The following is a 19653-nucleotide window of genomic DNA, read 5'->3' on the forward strand; positions in this document are numbered from 1 at the left end:
TATAATATTTAAAAATATATAAAAAAAACTTACAAATTTGAATATGCATTTACATAGAAAAATTAAAATAAATGATTATATATATATATATATATATATATATATAATATGCTTTATCCTTTTTTTTTCAAATAAATAAGATTTGTTGCTTTGCTTCATTTTGCTTTACAATTTGAATATTTGTTACAACAAAAATTCATAAAATGATAGAAATACAAAAAAATTAATATATTAATCAATACATACAAATATATATATATATATATATATATACGATGAATGGATAAAATATTCTTTCATATTCTTGATTTTTTATTATTTATTATATTCATATTCCTATTTCATTATTTTTAAAAAATTTTTTATCTTATACTGTCTTATTGTTATTCTATATAATAAGCGTATTTTTTTTAATCATCATCGTCTTCATCTTCGTCATCTTCATCATCGTCATCATAGTCATCATCGTCATCATCATCCTCATCATCTTCATCATCTTCATCATTTATATCTTCCTGCTTAGAATTCTTCAAACTCTTGAAAAGTCCAATTTTCCTATTATGATTACTAACATTTGTTGTTTTTTTCGAATTGCTTTGTGTCTTTTTTAAATCCACATTGTCATTATTTAAATAATTATTTAGGTGTCTGTTTGATAGATTACTTTTTTCATTGTGTATATTAGAATACTTATCCTGGTGTTTCTTTAACTGTTTGATATTATATGAATTAAAATTTTGATTTAAGATATGTTCATCATCTTGAATTTTATAAAAGTTATTCATTTCTTCATTATATTGTAAGTCATTTTTAATTTCACCATTTTCTATAATTTTTGGAAATTTGGAAAAGCAAGTTTCCTCTTCAAAATATTCAGAATATAGATGTTCATTTATCAATTGAAAACATACATTGGTTAGATGTTGTGTTTCACATTTAAATGTAAAGGACCATCCACTTAGAAGTAATGTTTTTTTTTTTTCTTTCATTTGAATTTCCATTTCTTCTGGTTCGTTATTTGAAGAATTATCAATTGTAAGTTTATTTGATTTGTCATTTGCAATTGTTTTATTTTTTCCATCATTATCTTGATCTTTAATATTTGTTTCACTTTTTTTATTAATATTATCATTGGTTAGTTCTGCAGACTTTTCTTTATTTTTATCGTCCAATGGTTCACCAATATTTTGTTCTTCTTTCTTATTATTTGAATTATTATCGTTTGAATTTTTCTGGATATTTTTTTTACATTTTACCATTTTAATTTCAATATCACCAATGAAATAGGACCACTGAGGTGAAGCATCTTCTATATCCGTAAAAAAATGAACGAATTTATCCCATGTAATTACAATAATTCCTTCAGAACATTTATTGAAGAAACCTACACTAGTTAAGTATCCTGAAATTTTTGATGTAAATATACAAAGTATTGATTTTACATTAATTTCTTTATTATAAAACAATATTGATTTCTTAATAACCTTTAATGCATTATTTAATGTTGGTATATTTTTACAATTTTCATCAAAATGGAATGGTCGATCTGGTTTAATTAAATCATCATCCATAACAGCAGCAGAATTTAGATTATCTATTTGATTTTTATCAATAATTTTTTCTTCTAATATTGATTGATATAAAATATTCATATTATTTAAATAGAAATTTAAAACACTTTTATATAAATGAATATAAGAACATAGAATATCTCGTATAGAATTTTTTTTCCATTCTACTAATTGGAAAAAACTTTTAACACTTACATAAACAATATCTAAATATTCATATTGTATTTTTAATAAATCTTTTACATTTTTTAGATATTTTCTTTGACATAACCAAGAACATTTAATTCTTTTAGAATCTCTTATACCATCAGATCGAATTTGTTCAGAATTAGAATAACTATTTTCAAATGCTTTCCAATTCAATTTACAAATATCTAATTGTTTTAAAAAATCATTTTTTTTTCTTTTTAATCCTTCAATAACATTTTCTTGTTCTTTTGCATAAATATCTCTTAATTGTACAATTTTCTTTTGATAAATTTTACTGTCTATTAAATCACAATTTATTTTCATATTATTCATAACTTTAAGATAATTCATAAGTCCATATTTAACCCACTCATCAATCATTTCATGACTTAAATTACATTCATCAGAATTTACATCTATAATATTATCAACAATTTCGTTAATTTTATTACTTGATCCTTTAGAATTATTTCTACTTAAAAAATGAATATCTTTTTCATCAAATGGGTTTTCAACATTTTTGCCTTTATTATTAACATTGCTGTCTTGTATATTACTACTACTATAATTAATACTACTATTATTAATACTACTATTATTACTATTATCATTATTATTAATATTATTATTTTTTTCCTTTTTGTTAGTTTTATTTTTTTTATTTTTATTATTATTATTATTATTATTATCATCCCTTTGATCCTTTTCCTTGCTGTTATTATTATCTCCTTTTAAATCATCATTTTGTTCATTTGTGTTAGGCTTGTCAGACTTATCACTCAAATTAGATTCCCTCTTTCGATAACTTTCTAATAAGTGATTATTTGTAAAATACTCATCATTTGTTATATTTAGAAAACTTTGAGTTAGATTATTCATTCTAGTATTACCAAATTGTAGGTTCTTAAAATAAGTTGTATCATTTTTTAAAAATTCTTTGAAGAATTTATTCAAGTTAGTAATATTATATGTTCCATATTTTAATTCATCTGTTATTTTTTCAGTTAATCTTTCAAGGAAATTCAAGAAATTATTTGTTGAATTTTCTCTACTTTTATGATATTCTGTCATTTCAATAAAATAATATTTTTTATACACTTCAAAAAAAATCCTTTTTTTCTCATGTACACTCGAATCTTCCATTAAATAATTAATATCTTTATTGGCATTAATTTCCTTATTATGAATATTATGTTCATTATCTTTATTTATTTTATTATTTATGGTCTCTTTATAATCATTATTTTCTTTCATTTTATAGGCATTTTTAATTTCTTCTATTTTATTATTTCTTTCATTCTTTATTTGTCCTTTAGATCGTTCTTCTTTTATATTTTTATTTATTTGGTCATTATCCTTTTTAGATGAAGTATTTATATTTTTCCCATTCTTGTTTTCTTTATTTTTATTGTTGCTATTTGGTTCTTTCTTTTCATCCGTCCATGTTTTTTTTTTTGAAGATTCTTTATCTTTACTTTTCATAGTATACAATATAAAATATACACGCACACAAAAAAAAAAAATAAAAAAATAAAAAAAAAGAAATTAATATATATATGTATATTAAAATATAATAATTGAACAAAATACAAGAAAATCTAAACAATAAACAAGAAATATTATAGAACAAAAAAAAAAAAAAGAAAAATAAAATAAATATATAAAAAAATAAATGAACAAAATGGGGGAATATATAATAATATATATATATATATATATATATATATATATATATATATATATGTGTTTATAAAAAAATATTATATTTCTTATTAAAAGAAAAATTCATGGAAACACAATTTTTTTCCTTTCTTCCTTTGAAAAAGAATTGGAAAATATTGCCTTTCTAAATATATTTTAAAATAAGTATTTTCTTATTTATTTTACTATGTATAATTTTAACAATGTAATTTTTTTTTTTTTTTTTTTATTTTAAGTGTTGTGTATTTTTACATTGAAAAAAGAATTATATAATAAATACTAAAAACAAAAAAGAAGAAAAAGGAAAAATAAAAATATACCCAATAACATTATATATGTAATATATATATATATATAATATATATTATATATATTTATACATTTTATATATAATACTAGTAAATGTGTAATATTTCATTAAATTTATAAATTTTTTTTAAATATATAATTTACCAAAAATATATATATATATATATATATATATTATACATATAAAAACAAACGTGTTCTACCAATTGTATATAAAAAAAAAAAAAAAAAATTGTATAAATTTATTTTTATTTTTCTATTTTTATTTTTTTTTTTTTTTTTTTTTTTTTTTTTTTTTTTTTTTTTTTTTTTTTTTTTTTTTTTTTCTTTATTATTTAATCATTATTATACTGCACATATATATATAATACAAAAATAGAATATATATATATATATATATATATATTATTTGTATGAACATTACCTCTTTTTCTGTTTTTATAAAAATTTATTAAAAAAGAACTAAAAAATAAAAGAAAAATATATAAATTATTTGTTATGAAAAACAATATAGAATTTATATTCTAATTTATATGTTGTATAAGAATACAACATGTATTTATACGAAAGACTATAAATATTACACATATTTTATTAATACGATTATTAATTTTTTTTTTTTAATATTATATATAATATATATAGTTCTCTGAGTTTATAAATAAACATGGTGATATTTTTTATTTAAACGAATTTTTCATAAGGTTAATTAAAAGTTTATATTTTCAATTAAAATGAATTTAAAAAAAAAAAAAAAAGATAAATGAAAAAAATAAAAATAAAAATATTATAATGTAAATGTATAAATTATATAATAAAACCTTATACCATATTATATAATTTTAATACACATATATATATATATATATTAAAAATAATGAATCAAATGTAACCTTTTTTAAATCCATAATCTATACATGAAAAAACGGCAGATGACATAATTGAATAACTTCCCAATATTTTATAATTAGAAGAACTTTTATAAATACATCCAGCTAAAAAACCAGCTATACTTGAATTATATATTTCATCATTTTTAGTAATTAATTTTACCATATTATTTAATGCATAAAATATCATGGTTAATGATGCCATTTGGTTAGCAACACTTGGACCAATAACTGACGTTGAATTCAATACGGAATTTAAAAAGAGTTTTTTCGTTTTTCCTCCTTTCATGATTCCGTTTATTAATCCGCATCCTCCTCCTAACAATAAGCCTAAACATAAAAATAAATAATATATATATATATATATATATAATATTTCATAAATTTCTGATAGTAATAAAGTATTCTTTATTATGTAACACATTCAAATATTTATAACGAAATTATAATATAACTATAAATATATAAAATACAACACACACATGCATATATATATATATATATGATAACATATAAATGATATCATGGATATATTATTTTCCATTTTTTTCCTTTCTTTTCTTTATATTATATTATATTATTTCATTTTTATTTTTTTTTTTTTCTGTGGTAATAATTACATACCTGATCCATATGCTAGTCCAACACTATATACTAGTTTTTCACCCCATTGTCTTCCATACCCTTGTAGATATAAATTTTGTTTATCTATAGATAATTTTTTCTCAGGTTTTTTCTTTAATATTTCTAAATCATAATTTACTGACCCTGTTTTTAAATAATCACCCATTATTTTTTCTTCAAATGTAAATTATTCATTTATTTTATTATTTTTGTTTTGTCACAATTATTATATAATATATATATATATATTATATTTTCTTAATTTAAAAATATAAATATATATAGATATATCCTTATACTCATTTATTATATGTAGTGTACGTTCTTAATAATAATTTTTTAAGAACATAATCGTTTTATTAATATAATATAATATTATATTATAGTTCTACTTTTTAATTTCTTTATTGTTTTTATATTATTTAAAAAAAAAAAAAAATTATAATTTAACAAATATATATTTAGCATATATATATATATATATATATAATGTTTCTACAATTTTTAAAGAGTCATATATATACATACATATATATTTTATATCACAGTTAAATTTTTAAAATGTCAATGTAAATTATATACTCATTCATATATAATTTTCTTTTAAATAGTGCTATATATTAATTTATTAGTTTATAAATTAATATATACATAATATATATGCAAATGCATATTAAAAAATTAATATTCATATATATACCTATATCTATATAATTTTAAATTAATTTTATAAATTATATATATTTGTATAATATAAATAATAACTATAAGTATTATATTACAATCTCAGTAAAAAAAAAAAACAAAAAACAAATCTATATTAATTTTCATTGTTTTTTAAATCAGGCTTTTAATATAATTATAGGGACATTATATATTTATTACATATATATATATATATATATATATATATATGTACACAATTTCCTTTCAATTTAAATAAATATAAAAAATATTATTCTTTAATTATGTTTAAGAAGAAATAAAAATTAAGTATATATATAAATTTTTAGATAGATTATTTAAAAAATATATATATATTTTTATCTATCTGTTATTTCAGAATGCATTATGTGTTTAAATTAATATTACTATATGTATGATTATATATATATATATATATATATATATATATGATCATAAGGCATACCGAAATTATAAACGTTTATATTATAAGGGTTTATTTTTCTTATACAGATCTTTTTGTAAGAAATTACATTTGGAGTATATATAAAAAAATTATATATGGTTAGAAATCGGTATATATATATATATTTCCTAATTTACGATGTTTTATATTTGTAATGTTAGCAATTTGTCTCATTCATAAATAATAATAATATATTCACCGATTAATAGAAATATAATGTATACATAATACATACTTAATATGTATAATATGATAAAATATATCAAGTTATAATTAGATATGTTACATAAAATTCTTTTCTGAAAATAATTATAAAAATGGATGTGTATAGTAATTTTGTATTAACGTCTACAAATATTTATAAGATTAGTATATATGTTGATAAAAAGAATGAAAATGAAAAATAAGGAAAAAAAATAAAGAAAAATTAAAAAAATTGGAAAAGTAAAATTAAAAGAAAAATCACGGAAAAACAAGCCCATGATTTCATGTAAAATATGATATATAACTGATATATTAAAAAAAAAAAAAAAAAGCTACACAATTGTTCTGATTTTTTATTTAATTAGCTTAAATATTTTTTTATATATTATATATAGGTTTTGATCCTTAATTTACAATGTATAAATAATATATATAATATCATATAATTAAAATACATATAAGTTATAATATATTATATTAAAAGTTAAAATATATTTTGATTTGCGCGCACACAATAATAATTTTTGGTTTTAAGGTGAAATTTTATCATATTGTATTATTTTCTTATATTTATGCAAAATATCTATTTTTAATAATAAATATATATATATAAAATAAATGTGTAACAATTGGAATTATTACATTAGGTTATTATTATGTAATTATATCTAAAGATATTATTAGAGTATATTTATATATTATCCAAGGTTTGAAACGCAAACAGATTTTTTTAAATATATGTATATATATATATATATAATTATAATATTATATAATAAATATATTTGTATATTATATAAATCTTTAATATTAAAAATATATTTTTTTTTATTTCTTGTTTTAATAGTATATATATATATATATAATAAATAAAAAACATATTTACCATCTAAAGAAATTTTCTTAGTTTTATTAAATTAGGATAATTTTGTATTTTGATAAAAATTAAATATATATATATATATATAATATATATATAATATATATAGTATATCATGAAATTCATAACATTTTATACTACTATACATATATATATACATGTATATATTTAACTATATTATTTAACATTTAATTTCCTTATATTTGATTTTATTTGTGCATATATATGCATATTTTCCATTCTTACAGTTTTCATTTTTTCTCATGTAATTTTTTTTCTTTTTTTTTTTTTCGTTTTTTTTTTTTTTTTTTTTTTCTATGCTAACTTAATATTATTAGATAAGAAATGATTTATACATGTAATAAAATATATTTATACAAATTACTTCAAATAGAACACAAAAAAATAATAGATAGAAGTTAAAATAATAATAGAAAAATATTTCTCCTAATATTTTATTTATTATATTTGTGTGTGATTATTTATATATATTTTACCATTTAGGTAGAAATTACCATTCTGTCATTCTTCCTTTCTAAAATATAACAATATTATATTAGAAAAAAATATATATATATATATCTAATAGTATATAAATATATATCTATATATATAATACAATATGGCATCGGCATCACGAACTTCAAAAGAATTATTAAGATTACAAAAAGTAAAAAATAATATAAAAATATATATTATATAAAATGTTCTATATTAATATATTATAGTAACATTGTGTGGTATCTATATATAATATGAACCCATTAATATATATATATATATATATATATTTATTTATTTATTACATATTTATGAGTAGGAATTAAAAGATATCGAAAAAGAAAATGTAGATGAAATTGATGCACATATGAAAGATACCAATATATTTGAATGGGTTGGATTTATAAAAGGACCATCGGGAACACCTTATGAGGGTGGTCATTTTATTTTAGATATAACTATACCAAATGACTATCCCTACAATCCTCCAAAAGTTAGTATTTATTATATATATATATATATATATATATATTTCTCCTTTTTTAACCGTTTAGATAAAATTCAATACCAAAATATGGCATCCAAATATTTCCAGTCAAACAGGAGCTATATGTTTGGACGTTTTGAAAAATGAATGGAGTCCAGCATTAACAATTAGAACTGCACTTTTATCTATTCAAGCACTTTTATCTGACCCACAGCCAGGTATATAAATAGATTTATAAGATATAGTCATTACCCAACTCAATAGTCCTTTTATAATAATATTCATATATATCTTATGAAATTAAAATTTATTCAGATGACCCTCAAGATGCTGAAGTAGCAAAAATGTACAAGGAAAATTATTCCCTTTATTTAAAAACAGCAAGGTTAAAATATATTTAGAAAAAAAGCAATTTTTAATAAATTAATATATTAAATTTTGTTTATAACTAAATAATAATTATGTTGATATTTCTTTTATCTCTTTTTTTTTTTTTTTTCTATTTTAGTGTATGGACCAAAACTTTTGCAACAGTACCTAAATTAGAGCCAAGAGAAGATATAGTAATTCTTATAAAAAATAAAGCTAATAAAATATTATATGTACATCATATAAGTTTCATTAATATATATATATATATATATATATATATATGTTTCAATTTTTTACAGATTAAGAAAATTACTGAAATGGGTTTCTCAGAAGATCAAGCTAAGGTAATAATATATATTTATATATAGGTGTAAATGAAATTTGTCAGATATTTTGTACAAATAATTATATATATATATATATATATATGTAATTTTTTTTTTTTTTATCTTATTTTAGAAAGCATTAATAAAAGCTAACTGGAATGAAACTTTGGCCTTAAATACGCTCCTAGAAAATTCTTAATTTTTATATAATCAAAATATATATTAGACTCCCAATCTATATATTGTTTTGATATAAAGTATGTACACATATGTATTTATTTACGTAAAACTTTTAAATTAAAGATATTGTGTACTTTTCTTTTTTTCTTTTCTATTTGGATTATTATTATTATTTATTTATTTTATTATTTTTTTTTTTTTGCTTTTTTTTTCCTCTTCTACCTTATCCTCCATCAATTTTTTTTAATTCAAAAACTTCATTTGATAGCTATTCTATTTTGAGGCTATAATTTTTTGTTAACTTTTTTGATATACATAAAAATATATAATATTTAAATTTTTATAAGTTTTATTTTTGTTATATTAATATAACTTTTTGTATATATTTTAATACAATATATAAATCACCTTCAAGGAAATATCCTAGAAACAAGATAAAATATAATTAAAAAACAAAAAAATAATAAAATATTTTATTTTTGAATAAATTTATTTTATTTGTTATTTATACGGTTAAATTATTGGTAGTTGGATAAATATGAATCTTCTAAGTAGTTTAAACTTAAGATATATTGTTCTATCTTATATCTTTTTATAACATTACTTTAATGATTGTAAAAAGAATAAAAAAAAAGATATAATTTTCTTATTCTTGTTTTCATCTTTTCCTTTATTTTATCTACACACATTATATATTCACAGTGATAATTATAAATTCATAAAAAATATAATTCAAAAATATATATATATATATTTCATTAATTATATAAGAAACCTCGATAACTTATAACGTCCTTAAAAGAAAATAATACTTTAATATAAGTTCAGCACATAATGAATATGTGAATATAAACTTATCCTATTTTTTTAACATCTTAGTACTAATATGGACAGGTTAATTATAGAAAATTTTAATTTTGTTATACACACATATGAATTATTAATATATTTTGTATTTTCCATTTTTTTTTTTTTTTTTTTTTTTATTTTCATTATAATTTATAAACTTATTAATATATTAATGTTATGCATGTAATGTTTTTTTTATTTCAATCATTATTAATGTTATATATAATTTTATATTTATATAATTAATTTTTTCTTCTGATTATTAAAAAAAAAAAAAAAAAAAAAAAAAAAAAAAAAAAAAAAAAAAAAAAAATTTCACATTAAGCTTAATAAAAATAAAATATATAAGTGAACCTATGTATAAATATTAGACGATTTTTTGTATGACATAATTATATTTTTTTGTTTTAATTTATATTTTTTTATGTATTTAAAAATTTTTCCCAAAGGAAAAGTTCTCTTTTTAAATTATTATCTAATTTTTTTTCTTATTTATAAATATATATATATATATATATATATATATATATATATATATATATAATTTTTAGTAGGATCATAATTAAAAGGACAAAATAAAATGATTTATTATAAATATTAAAATTAATACATTTTCTTCGTATATATTTTATAGAAGAAATTTACTTTTATGAACCATAAGAATATTACTGATTTGAATAAGAAGCCACAAAATTAGTGTATACATATATTATAGAAAAAAAATATATATATATATATATATATATTATAAAATTTTGTATTTTAAATATATTATAAAGCATTCTTTATTATATTTTTGTATTTATTATTTTATTTTATCTTTCTTTCTTTTTTTTTTTTTTTTTTCCCCCTATACAAAGGTGTACTTAATTTTGTCCCATTGTAAATAAAAATAAAAAAAGTAATTTTATTATATATAAATTTAATCATTATAAAATATATATATATATATATATATTAAAATATTAATATATTATATATTAATATGTAAGTGAATATATTATAAGAAAAAAAAAAAAAAAAAATGAATAGAAAAAGATACATTATAAACAATTCAATTCATAATGAAAATATGAATGTTAATATGAGATCTTCTTCTGGGTCTTTCTCAGAGAAGTCTGATTTGAGAGACTTAAAATATAATGCTTGTATGTTTTTACAAGGTGAATTAATGCGTCAATTTTTAATGGATGAGGATATATGGTTATTTATGCAAAATGTAAAAATGAAATTAAAAGAAGATCCTAATGAAATGGATATGTGGTTAGACACTCAATTACATATGGCAAGATTGAATTCTGGACATTCGTTTAATTCAGATATCCCACCTTCTCTACATACAAAAACAAAATTTGAAAACAGCCATTTAAAATCAGATAAGGAATATGAAAAGATGTTTGATATATATAATGAAAATGATAAAACTGGAAATTTATATTATAATAAAAAAAAAAACAAAAGTCAATATTCAAATTATCCTATGAATGAATCAGAAAATGTAAATTTTAATTCAAAAGAAGAACATGCAGATGAAATGGATAGCCAGAATTTTTTGAAAAAGATATTGGGAGATGAATATAAAGAAATGAAAGAAACAAATGTTAATGTAAATTTAAAAATAGATGAAACATATTGTAATGATAATAATATGGAAAAGAGAAATAATGATAATCTTAAAAATAATATAAATTTATGTGAAAACATATTCAGTAATAATAAAGACCAACCACCTTTTTTAAAACATTCAATAGATAAACAAAAAATCCTTGATAGTATAACAAATAAAATTAATTATATAAAAAATAAAAAAAAGCAATTGGAAGAAAGAAGCTTATCTATTATTAATCATTTAAATAATAATAAAATTGAAGATAATGAATCAACTATTAATTCATTATCTGTTTGTGATTTACAATATGATAATTTATTGAATGATATATCTAATAAAAAGGATGATAGCATAGATAAAAGTACAAATTCTTTGCACAATACAGTTGATAAAACATTAAATAATAATAATATAAATAATTATGATAATATCATATATACAAACAAAAATAATCTTATAAATAATATAGACAAGGATATTAATCAAAAGGTGATGCTTAATAATATAAATTTTCTTGATAAAAAAAATGACTTGTCTGAAAATAATAAGACATGTGAATATGATGTCCAATCAGCTTCTGTAAAACATCAAGATATTAGAGAAAATATCACAAAAATAGATGGTAATTCTAATATAAATAATACTAATAGTTATAAAAATATGAGTTCATATAATGATAATCAGGATTATAATTTATATAATGATGATAAGGACAAGGTGATTAAAGAATTAGAAGAACATAAAAACAAGTTAAAGAAATATAATATAAACATAGAAGAAAATGTAAAAAATAATAATAATTATAATAATGTAAATGTTAATGATGCAAACAAATTACATAAGGATGAATATAAAATAAAAAATAACAATAAGGATAATATAACAATACCTAAAATGACTATAACCATTGGAGAGTTAATAGACGAAGATACAGATATTAAACTCCAAAAGATGTTTAATCAATGTAATAACAAAATGGATTTAAATACTTTTGAAAATGAAATAGTAGTAAATTTTTTGAAAATAGGGAGATATATGAGTCACACGCTATTTTCAAGGGTAGAAAAATCAAGTACTGATTTTGTGACATATGAAAATTTTAAAAAATTCTTTTCGAAACGTTTTATTGATGGAGAAAAGGATCCAAGTTATTATAATGATGAAAGATATAAATTTATGTTTAACAAAAAGAATAAAGATTTTTATAATTATTCATATGATTCTAAGGGTATGATAAATGTACATAACAATAATAATGACAATAGAGATATTTTGAGAGAAAATGATATAGCTAATGTTGTAGAAAATAACCAAAAAGGAGATCATATTGATGTACCATATAGAAAATGCTCTGTAATAAATTTTTTTAATGCAATTAAAGAAGAAAATAAGAATTATATAGAATTTAAAGATTTTGATATATATATAAGAGAAATATTGAAAAGGAATAAATCATTACAATTTTTATTAGAACATACAGAATTTCTAGAGAGATATATTGAATCTGTTATTGTTCGTATTTATTATTATATTGATATTAATGATACGAATAAAATATATTTGAATGATTTAAGAAAACATGATTTAGCTCATATATGGTGTTTTTTAGATGATTCTGTAAAAGTACAACATATAAAAAATTATTTTAGTTATTCTCATTTTTATGTATATTATTGTACCTTTTGTCAAACTAGTAGTTGCAAAGATATGTTGATAGATGATAATGATTTGTATCGATTTGATAATCATTCATTAAATGATTTTATAGTAAATAGAATATGGTCAAGAATCTCTATGAAATTAGGAGGTCCTAATCAAAAATATATGTGTTTGAACGATTGGATATATTTTATAATGAATTATGAAGATATGACAACTAATCGTTCTATAGAATTTTGGTTCAAATTAATTGACTTGGATGCAGATTGTGTAATAAGAGATCATGAAATACAAGTTTTTTTCCATATACAAACAGAACGTTTAAAATCACATTATTTAGAAGAACCTAAATTTGAAGATTGGATGTGTCAAATGAATGATGCTATCCAACCATCTATTGAGGGTAATTTTACTCTATCAGATTTTAAAAAGAATAAAAAGTATGCTTCCAAATTTTTTGGATGTCTAGTTAGTTTATCAAAATTGTTAGCATGGGAGAGCAGAGATGTACACAAGGAGCTTCAAATTGAAACTGAATTTCCTTGTTGGACTCCATGGGAAATTTTTTGTAAAACAAAATATGATGAATTATGTTATATTGAAAATGAAAGTTATTATGATGAAAATTTTGATAATTACGATAATTATGATAAATATGATAATTATGATAAATATGGTAATTATGATAAATATGATGGATATGATAAATATGATATTTATGATAATTATGATAAATATAATAATTATGATGCAAAAAATTTGTACATATTAGATTCGGATTAATTATCATAATTATTACAAAATAAATCATCAATATTATCTATAAAATAAATTATAAAGATTTAACATTTTATATTTTTCTTATTTTTTTAAAAGAATTTATTGCATTATATATTTTATATAAAGTAAATAATAATATATATAATTATAAATTTTATTAAAGAATATTATTCATCTCTAAATATAATAATAAAAATATATATATATATATATATATATATATATATATATATATCTATATATATTTATAAAAATATATAATAAAAAAATCTATATTTCTTATAGTTATTATAATTAACATATTATTTGTAGACATTGTGAAATCTAACATATTTTACACTATTTCATAAATCATTTGTATCATTTATGAATCTTTTGTGGAACTATATATATATATATATATATATATATTTGTTTGTATTTATTATTATAATTTTATTATTATTATTTTATTTTTTTTTCTTTTTATGAATTAATAATAAAGTTAAAATATAAGCTTTTATTAATTTGTAAAAGGTATTTGCAAAAATATATGACCGATAAAGCAGTATATGCAAATAATGTTTTTAAATATATATAACTATAATAATTTTATACTATTATGAAAATTCTTATTTTTCATTTAAATTATACATACATATATATATATATGTTATATTTTTGCAATATTACATCTTTAATTTATAGCGGATTTATATTTATATAATATATACATTGTTGTTTTTATTCAGTTTGGTATATTATAAATGTTAAAAAAAAAAAAAAAATTATGTAGTATTAAAATACTGATTAATTATATACATATATATTCAACTTATTAATATGATTTTTAAAAAACATTGGTAATTATAAAGTATTTTATATCATGATACAAAATGTATAAAACTGTATTTTCCTAAACAAAATATATATGCTGATTAAATTATTTCATATAATAATATAATTATGTCTATATTTAAAATTCCAGGTTTGTATTCAAAAATATATGGATCAATATTTCGCAGAAAATTTAGTGGCCCATCACCTTTATATAAAACTCCCCTTAGACATATATGGGCAATTTTTTTTTATATTGATATCTTCATATTATATATATTGGTATTTTCCTTTTTTTTCTCCATAATTGTACGAAACGAGTGTGCTGAAATTTTTTCCACAGTATTTTTCACCACAATCAATATAAGTACTTTTTTAAAACAAATATATAGTATAATATATATATATATATATATATATATGTAATATTCTGGCATATACCATATAGTAATTATTTGTCATTTTCCTTTTATTTCTTATTTTCATTAATTTTTTGCAGTTTTCAGTTTCCTTATTGATTTTTTCTTTTTGTTGATAAAGGACGAAGAAGTAGTTAGCGAAGATGAAATAATTGTATCCACCTGCTTGACCATACTGCTATGTATTGTAAAGATATTTATTAACCTTTACTCTATATATTTTTGTATCAATGTATATGGACAAATTGTAGAATCCAAAGAAAGACATATAAAGGAAACATGTGCAACTTATATGGGGAAAGGTTTATTATTACATTACAGTGTGATTAATTGTTTTTCACTTGTAGAGACATATATCGAATCCTTTCTCACTTTAATTTCTATTATTTCTTTTAAGGCTCAAGTTCAATCCTATCAAATAATTATATAATTTTTTATGAAAATATACAAGAATGAGCTGACCATAGAATATTATATGTATTTGTATAGTTATATTTATATATATTAGACTTTTTTTGATTAATCTTTATATTAATGTTATTATTTATTAATTTAATTATATATATATATATATGAACAAGTACATTAGATACCTTATCAAAATATTAAACACATATATATATATATATATATATATATGTATAAACATATAACTGTTAAAATTATGTTATATTTTGTTAGGAAAAAAAAAAAAAAAAAAAAATTATTATAACTTAAAGCTCATGTAAGGAACAAATGTTTATAGATCATTTGGAGATAATCACAAAATGGAAAAGGGAGAAATAAATAAGTCAAATTGATAAATTAATGAATATATAAATATATATATTCACATATGTATAATATATAAAATATAAAGGAATACAGATATATACTTCATAAATTATTCATGTCAAAAAAAAAAAAAAAAGAAAAAGAAAAAGAAAAAGAAAGAAAGAAAGAAAGAAAGAAAGAAAGAAAAAAAAAAAAAGATACGTTAAACGCATAAATACTAATAAAATTATTCCAAAAGATATACTAAAAATAGAATATTATTATAATATATATAAATAAATATGAATAATATAAAAATAAACATAACTATATAATGATATGTAGATAACATTTTTTTTTTTTTTTTTACGTAATTAAAGAAAATAAATCCTACTTAATTAAATTTATATTATTTTTTCACTTTTCATTAATTTTAATTAACACATTGAAAAAAAAGAATAATAATAATAAATAAATAAATAAAACATAATAATAATATAATTATTATAAATATAACATTTTTTTTGCTTATATTATATTTATATTTATTTATATCAAATAGATATAAATGCATTTTCCTCTTGAACTGAATAAAAGGTTTTGTCTGAAAGTTGATCACCTTGTTTACTTTTTTCAAATGTTTCTCCTCCAACGACTACAATAGTAAAGTCATCACCTAAATATGCATTTGTAACTTTTTGATGTAACATTGAATATATTAATGTAGCTTTATTAAATTTTTGTTTCAGTCCTGATTGAATAGAAATACCAGGTTGAACATTTTGATTTAATAGAAAATCTGAGCTAGCTGTAAAAATTAATTTATGATGAGCTGAATGTCCCCACATATAAAGTTGATTAAATTTATTTATGCAAGCAGAATGCCTTTCTCCACAAAATATTTTTTTAGCTTTTTGATTATTTTCATTCAATTCAACAAATTTTGGTGTTGTAACAATATTTTGAAATCCGGATATACCACATTGGCCTGAAATTTTATCTCCAAAAGACCAAACATGTTCATCCTCTGTTATTAATAATACATGTCTTGCTCCTGCACTAACCTTATTAATATTTGGTAATTTCTTATTATTTGCATCTCTTAAGATTAAAGGTTCAGGATAAATAAAATAACAACCACCTTCATCATCAAATGAACTTTTACATAATTCTCCATAGGTGCCATCACCCCATCCATATAATTCTCCATTGACAAGTAAAACAACCGCAAAATTTTTACCCATTGCGATTTGTTTTATTTTATTATCTAATTGAAATTTATAAAAGAATGTTGGAATATATTTTAAATAATTATTGTATGTTTCTCCCCATAAATAAATGGAACTATTATTATCACAAACTGCTATACTTTGATTATATTTAGCATAAATTTGTGTGCATGTTTTTTTTTTCTTTTCGGATTTCTCATAATCCGTAATTAAATGAGACAAAGCATTTAATGTAGTTTCAATAACATCACCATAATCATATATATTTAAAATAGTTGGGGTAAATCTATCATAATTACATTTTAATCCGTTATAATTTCCATGACCCCAAGCATATAATATATTATCATTAGATAAACATAATGAATGATTATATCCACATGCTATTTGTTTTATATTTGTTACTGTTGGAATTAATGATGGTTCTGCATTATAAACGACCATCGTTCCTTGACCTAGTTCCCCATGTAACCCTTTTCCAAAAGAATACATATTTCCTGTGTTACTTAAAAATAAAGCACAAGTACGGTTACAACTAATTTCTTTTATCTTTACATTACTAAGCTCTGTATATATCGTAGGCAAGTGTTCTGGTGTTTCGTCATTTTCATTTATAACTCTTTTTCCCCAGTAATATATTATGGTTCTCTTATCTTCATACTTTGGTAATTTCTTTATAAAGTCAGAAGATATGATAGCTTTTGTTACCAATTTGGGTTGAGTCACATTTTCATCATTTGATTTTTTGAATTTAAAGAAATTTGTCATTTTTTTTTTTTTTTTTTTTTAAATTAATATGTGTAATATTAAAGTATACAAAAAAAAAAATAAATAAATAAATAAAATTATATACACCACATATATAGGTATATATTTATATATATATTTTTAAATTGATATATTATAAATGAAACAAAAAAACAGTCCATAGAAAAATAAATAAATATACCAATCGGTACACATTTATACAAACAAAAAAAATATAATCATAAATTATAATAAAATTTAAAACGGGACGAAATATAATAATAATATAATAATATAGTTATATAAAAAATTATTTGTACGTATATATATATATATTTATTATAATATAGATTATATATATATATATATATTATCATATTATCCTCAAATATATATATTCATATACATATTACTACACACTAATAATTTTTTTTTTTTTTCTTTTAATTTATACATATATTCTTTATGCACTCTACAAAAACAAAATATATTCTTATTATGTATGTATAAAAATATAAACTAAGCAATTTTATACAATATAATAAAATTTTATATATAAATATATATATATATATATTTCACATAAAAAGGAACATTTCTTTAATATTCCTTTCACAAATTATTAGCATATAAAAACAAAAAAATAATAAAAAAAAATATATAAATATACATAAATATTTATTATACAAATATATACATTATATTTATAATAGTCTATATGATTATTATTCAACTTATTATATTTTTTTTTTTTTTTTTGTATCTACTTTGTCAAAAAATATTCTACTAAAAAATTTTGTCTTTCCTAATATTGGTTTCAAAGTTTTAAGCAGAATATAAGCTATAACATAATAATATATAAATATATATATAAATAAATAAATATATATATATATATATATATAACATCATCTGAAAAAATAAATTAAGGAATTTATAAAGCCAGAGTGAACGATGATATATATAATGTAACAATCATGTTCTTGTTAACCTTTTTTTGTTTTTGTTATTATGTTCTTTTTTCTATATAAATTATAATATTTCTGTTCTATCCATTTTATTCTACCAATTCATTATCATCTTGACATCGTAAAATTTATAAAAATATGAATAAAAAATTGTTCAATGTTTTAATTGGTTACTATTCTTGATTCAATCTGCTACTCATTTTGCTCATACTATTCAACACATAATATTAAAAAAAAAAAAAAAAAAAAATTATTCCTTAATATAATAAAATATCAAAAAAAAAAAAAAAAAAAAAAAAAAAAAAAAAAAAAAAAAAAAAAAAAAAAAAAAAAAAAAAAAAAAAAAAAAAAAAAAAAAAAAAAAAAAAAAAAAAAAAAAAAAAAAATATATAAAATATATATAAATATATATAAAAAAAAAAAAAAAAATTTTTATTTTT

General features: G+C 18.3%; 6 protein-coding genes across 6 annotated transcripts; 3 read left to right on the forward strand and 3 right to left on the reverse strand.

The window, feature by feature from the left end:
- Positions 1-410: 410 nt before the first annotated feature.
- On the reverse strand, positions 411-3242 carry PGSY75_1356100 (hypothetical protein; the record flags this gene model as incomplete). The annotated part of the gene is made up of 1 exon (XM_018787590.1): positions 411-3242. One exon carries the CDS (start codon positions 3240-3242, stop codon positions 411-413), a length of 2832 nt encoding a protein of 943 aa, XP_018640332.1.
- A 1410-nt stretch (positions 3243-4652) lies between these two features.
- PGSY75_1356200 (putative mitochondrial import inner membrane translocase subunit TIM23) lies at positions 4653-5450 on the reverse strand (the record flags this gene model as incomplete). Its single annotated transcript, XM_018787591.1, has 2 exons — positions 4653-4990; positions 5285-5450. 2 exons carry the CDS (start codon positions 5448-5450, stop codon positions 4653-4655), a joined length of 504 nt encoding a protein of 167 aa, XP_018640333.1.
- Positions 5451-8140: 2690 nt separating this feature from the next.
- Positions 8141-9403, forward strand: PGSY75_1356300 (putative ubiquitin-conjugating enzyme; the record flags this gene model as incomplete). The annotated part of the gene is made up of 7 exons (XM_018787592.1): positions 8141-8188; positions 8339-8512; positions 8574-8724; positions 8822-8891; positions 9015-9069; positions 9178-9222; positions 9338-9403. 7 exons carry the CDS (start codon positions 8141-8143, stop codon positions 9401-9403), a joined length of 609 nt encoding a protein of 202 aa, XP_018640334.1.
- A 1854-nt stretch (positions 9404-11257) lies between these two features.
- Positions 11258-14284, forward strand: PGSY75_1356400 (putative phosphatase 2A regulatory subunit-related protein; the record flags this gene model as incomplete). The annotated part of the gene is made up of 1 exon (XM_018787593.1): positions 11258-14284. The coding sequence occupies one exon, from the start codon at positions 11258-11260 to the stop codon at positions 14282-14284; it is 3027 nt and encodes a 1008-aa protein (XP_018640335.1).
- A 942-nt stretch (positions 14285-15226) lies between these two features.
- PGSY75_1356500 (hypothetical protein) lies at positions 15227-15946 on the forward strand (the record flags this gene model as incomplete). Its single annotated transcript, XM_018787594.1, has 2 exons — positions 15227-15464; positions 15597-15946. The coding sequence occupies 2 exons, from the start codon at positions 15227-15229 to the stop codon at positions 15944-15946; spliced, it is 588 nt and encodes a 195-aa protein (XP_018640336.1).
- Positions 15947-16823: 877 nt separating this feature from the next.
- Positions 16824-18266, reverse strand: PGSY75_1356600 (putative regulator of chromosome condensation; the record flags this gene model as incomplete). Its single annotated transcript, XM_018787595.1, has 1 exon — positions 16824-18266. One exon carries the CDS (start codon positions 18264-18266, stop codon positions 16824-16826), a length of 1443 nt encoding a protein of 480 aa, XP_018640337.1.
- Positions 18267-19653: the final 1387 nt, after the last annotated feature.

The sequence above is a fragment of the Plasmodium gaboni genome, chromosome 13 (genome assembly GCF_001602025.1).
Source record: "Plasmodium gaboni strain SY75 chromosome 13, whole genome shotgun sequence".
In the NCBI taxonomy this organism is placed as follows: Eukaryota; Apicomplexa; class Aconoidasida; order Haemosporida; family Plasmodiidae; genus Plasmodium; species Plasmodium gaboni.